The sequence below is a fragment of the Periplaneta americana genome, chromosome 9, assembly GCF_040183065.1.
Source record: "Periplaneta americana isolate PAMFEO1 chromosome 9, P.americana_PAMFEO1_priV1, whole genome shotgun sequence".
Taxonomy (NCBI): Eukaryota; Metazoa; Arthropoda; class Insecta; order Blattodea; family Blattidae; genus Periplaneta; species Periplaneta americana.
The window spans coordinates 50,729,908-50,734,215 of record NC_091125.1 but is presented as its reverse complement, the minus strand read 5'-3'; the positions used below and the strand labels follow the sequence as shown (position 1 = coordinate 50,734,215).

The 4,308-nt window shown below is 36.9% G+C and overlaps 1 protein-coding gene across 1 annotated transcript; it reads left to right on the top strand.

Moving 5' to 3' along the window:
- Positions 1–1,726: 1,726 nt before the first annotated feature.
- LOC138705916 (ankyrin-1-like) lies at positions 1,727–4,308 on the top strand. Its single transcript, XM_069834682.1, has one exon. It carries the CDS (start codon positions 1,807–1,809, stop codon positions 4,156–4,158), a length of 2,352 nt encoding a protein of 783 aa, XP_069690783.1. The 5' UTR covers positions 1,727–1,806; the 3' UTR covers positions 4,159–4,308.

Here is a 4,308-nt window from a genome sequence, read left to right as displayed (position 1 = left end):
TTCTTGCAGAATTTGACTCTATTTATAGGACAAGCCAATGAGGAGGAGTTGGATGAGATTCTGCAAGGAGAAATACAAAATCTCTTCCATACATCTGTGACGGACACAAAAGCAATTTGTATGGAGATGTTGCAGCACATAGAACGTTGGAGAGATCGGGAAACTTACTTTCTAACTAAAACTGCCACATTCTGGCAGGAGATGATTGCAGGAATACGGAAGCAACTGAGCACAAGCAAACGGAATGAGATGGAGGCTTTGGGAGTGAGATTTGACAAACACCATCTGCTGTCACTTCCAGCAACTGGAGTGGTGAATATCGTGACACATTCGACATTGCTCAGCTGTGTCAGAGTGTGCCAGAGTTTGGAGGATCATTACATTGTGATTGGACAAGGGTCACTTCTACAGCAACGGCAAGAGGTGCTCGCTCTGTGGCCCAGTGACTGTTGTAGAACTTTAGTAGTGGACTGGGAGTTTGGCCAAAACAATATAGTTCATCTGTGGACTCAGAACACAGAACACAGACTCATCATAGTGTCTGAATCGACTTTAAATATAGGACACACACTTAGAGACAGATTTGACTTTAGTCAATTGGATGAATCATCTCAACACAACATTGGGAAAACTGAAATCATATTTCAAGGTTTTCCAGTTTCCTTCAATTCCCTACTTTCAAAAGATATGCATAAACGTGTTAATGAGAGCTTACTATCGGAACTTCTCAGTAATAAGAAAGTAGAAATAGGAAACGACATTACTCATTCTTTGAATCATTTCATTCCTAGATCTATGAAACATCACATTTATATAAGAAAGGAAATTTTGAGTGGTGTTGGAACTTCTGCTTTGTTTGCTTTGAGTGGTGTTCGCAAAGATCTTCCATTATTGTATGATGTACATAACCTTTACATACTCAATTACCATTCATCAAATCCATATGAATTCATACCCTTTGACCAAATGAGAGGAGAACCAGAAGGCCCAGAGTCCAATATGCGGAGGGAAATGAATGCAAATACTTGCGAATTTGTTGTAATCAGAAATTCATCTGATTTTGATTTCTTATGTGAAAAGCGTGAAAATATTCATTGGCTGGAAATAGAGGAAAACACTAAACTAAAATGGAAAGCATCGAAAGGGGACATCACTCTGTTACAAAAGTTTGTAGACGACAGTGATGATGTTTTCTACAATTATGAACAACTGACAGGTATTCCTGAGAGAATTATTCTTCTTATAGCAGAGCCAGGGATGGGAAAGACAACGCTCATAAAGAATCTGGCTTCTCGTATAAAGAAATCCAACTCGTCCCAATGGGTGCTTCCAATTGCTTTAAATGAGTACACTGAATTGTTGGACAGAATGGATAGACATTCACATATGATGAATGTGAAAGAAATGCTAAAAGAAGCTGCATGTGCAAATAAATCTAAACTAGAAAGTTTGCTATTTAGTAAGGTATTGAGAGACATGCAAGACATTGTGGTAATGTTCGATGCAGTAGACGAAATCAGTCCTGACTATACAGACCTAGTGTATTCACTAGTGAAAGCAATGATTAACAAAGGAGTGTCGCAAATATGGCTAACTTCTCGACCTGTAATGAAGATACATCTTGAAAATGAATTACATGTATTATCACACACATTAGAGCCTTTCTCTACAAGTGACCAAATATCTTTTCTGGTGAACTACTGGTGTACACATAATGAACAACTAGATTAAGAGGTTGCGATAGAATTTGCAAATAGCCTGATTCGAATTACCACAGAAGATATTCTAGACAATAAAGAGGAGTTCATGGCAGTACCCCTGCACACCAGGCTCATGGCAGAAAGTTTCAACAGTCATTTAAAGGTATATAAGGAAACTGGTTCTCCAAATCTTCCAGAAAAATTGAATGTAATTGAGTTATTCCATTGTTTTGTAAAAACAAAGTTTTCCATTCTCTTTGAGGAAAAGAGACAAATAGACACGACCAAGCCAAGTAACAAACGAGAGTTTAAAAGACAATACAAAGAATTTGAAGAAGAACATATGACATATTCCTTAATAGTAATCTTCACTGAAAGTGAATGTAGATTACTGAAACCAGACAACATCGTAACTCAAGCAAGAAGTAATTGTATCAAAATCGAAGAAGGGTTTGAACAAACAGGAATTATAGACATGATTAAAAATGGAATACCACATTTCATTCATCGATCTTTTGCAGAGTACTTTTGTGCACTATGGCTTAGAAAAAACTGTGATGAGAATAAGAATTTTTTGAAGAAGAAACTCCATCGACAGGAATTGAAAATCATGTGGAAAATGCTGAATTACATTGTATCTGAAGGCCATAATTTACATATTGCTGTCCTCAACAATGATATGCAAAAAATGAAAACACTTTTAGATGATGGAATTGAAGTGGATCAAACAGATGCATGGGGTCGATCAGCTTTACATCTCGCTGCAGCTTGTAACTATCGGAATATAATAGAATTATTATTGAGATATGGTGCAGATATGAAGCTAAGGGATTCTTTAGGCTTTGACCCCCTGGACTATTGTGAGAGGACCACATCTTGGGCTTCAGTAGACTTCATGCTTTCAGCATCCAAAGGGCGAAGAGATGATCAATTACCCTTCTTGAAGGAAAATATTAACAATGCAGCGTTTGGAATTCAGGCGTTGCGGGAAAGTACTGAATATGGCCACATATATCTTGCAGAGTTTCTGCTAAAGAATGGCTTAGATTTGGAGACAATACTGAATGAAGAAAATCAACAGATATTACACATTGCTTCTCGAAACAATCAGGTAGAAATAATAAATCTTGTACTAGAAAGCAGTACTGTTATCACTAAACACAAATACACAAGAAGAAATGAAGAACAAATAGATTCATCTTTCAAACACAAAATTGTGAACACTAAAGATAAAAGTGGCTGGACCCCTTTATTATATGCAAGTCGTCAGGGTAACTTAGATATTGTTCAGATTTTAATTAAACATAAAGCAGATGTATCATTTAGAAATGAAAGTGGAGAATGTGCACTTCATTTAGCAGTACGTGAGGGTCATCTGTCTGTTGTTAAATATCTTGTGGAACATGGAGCAGATATTCAGCTAGGCAATAATAAGGAATACACCCCATTGTTCATAGCAGTTGCGGCAGGTCATTTGTCAGTAGTTGATTTTCTTGTGCAAAATGGAGCAAGAATTAATGTAGGTAATTACTGTGGAGAGACTCCTATATATGTAGCAGCTCATGATGGTAATTTGCCTAGTGTTGAATATCTTGCAAAGAATGGAGCAGATATCAACAAGTGTACCACCTATGACCATACTCCATTACATATGGCAGCATGGTTTGGTCATCCCTCTGTAGTTGAATTTCTCGTGCAGAAGGGAGCAAATGTTCAAACAGAAAATAAAGGTGGGCAAACTGCTTTATGTTACGCAACAACTGAAGGTTTGTTGACCATTGTTGATTACCTTATACAACATGGAGCAAATATACACTTTCATGATAGGTATGGCCAGACTTCATTGCATAAAGCAGCATATTATGGTCACTTATCTGTTACTAAATGTCTAATTCAGCATGATGCAAATGTTAATGCAGTTAATATTTTGGGTCAAACCCCACTGCATCTTGCTGCACAACAAGGACATTTTGATATTGTTGAATATTTACTAACTCAAAATGGACAAGTAGAAATTAGTGATAACTGTGGTTGTACTGCTCTCCATTTAGCAGCATATGGGGGCCATTTATCTGTTGTCGAATGTCTTGCACAAAATGAAGCACTAATTAATTTAGGAGAGGATCTAGGATATTCTCCATTACATTTCGCTGCAGAAGAGGGACATGTGAACATTGTCGAATGCTTGTTACGTAACAAAGCTGATGTTAACTTACGAAACAACGATGGAATTACCGCACTGCATTTGGCAGCTGAAGAGGGACATGTGTTTGTCGTTAAGTGTTTACTAGATAATGGAGCCCTAGTTAACATATCTGATAAGAGAGGAAATATTCCATTACGTATAGCAGTAGAGGAAAGACATTGGAGTGTTGTTAGCTGCTTGCTGAGACGAGGGTCGTATTTCAGAATAGGAACCATTCATATTTCTCTACGTTTAAGGAGACGTAGCTGTTAACTTGTATAATATTGTGTTGTGTACAACCAACAGGACAATGTATTTTGCACTTATGGATATGCACATATTGTGTACAAACTGAATTTATTCTTGAAAAAATGTGAGAGTTATATAAGTATGGTTGATACTAAATATTTTTAATTTCTTTAA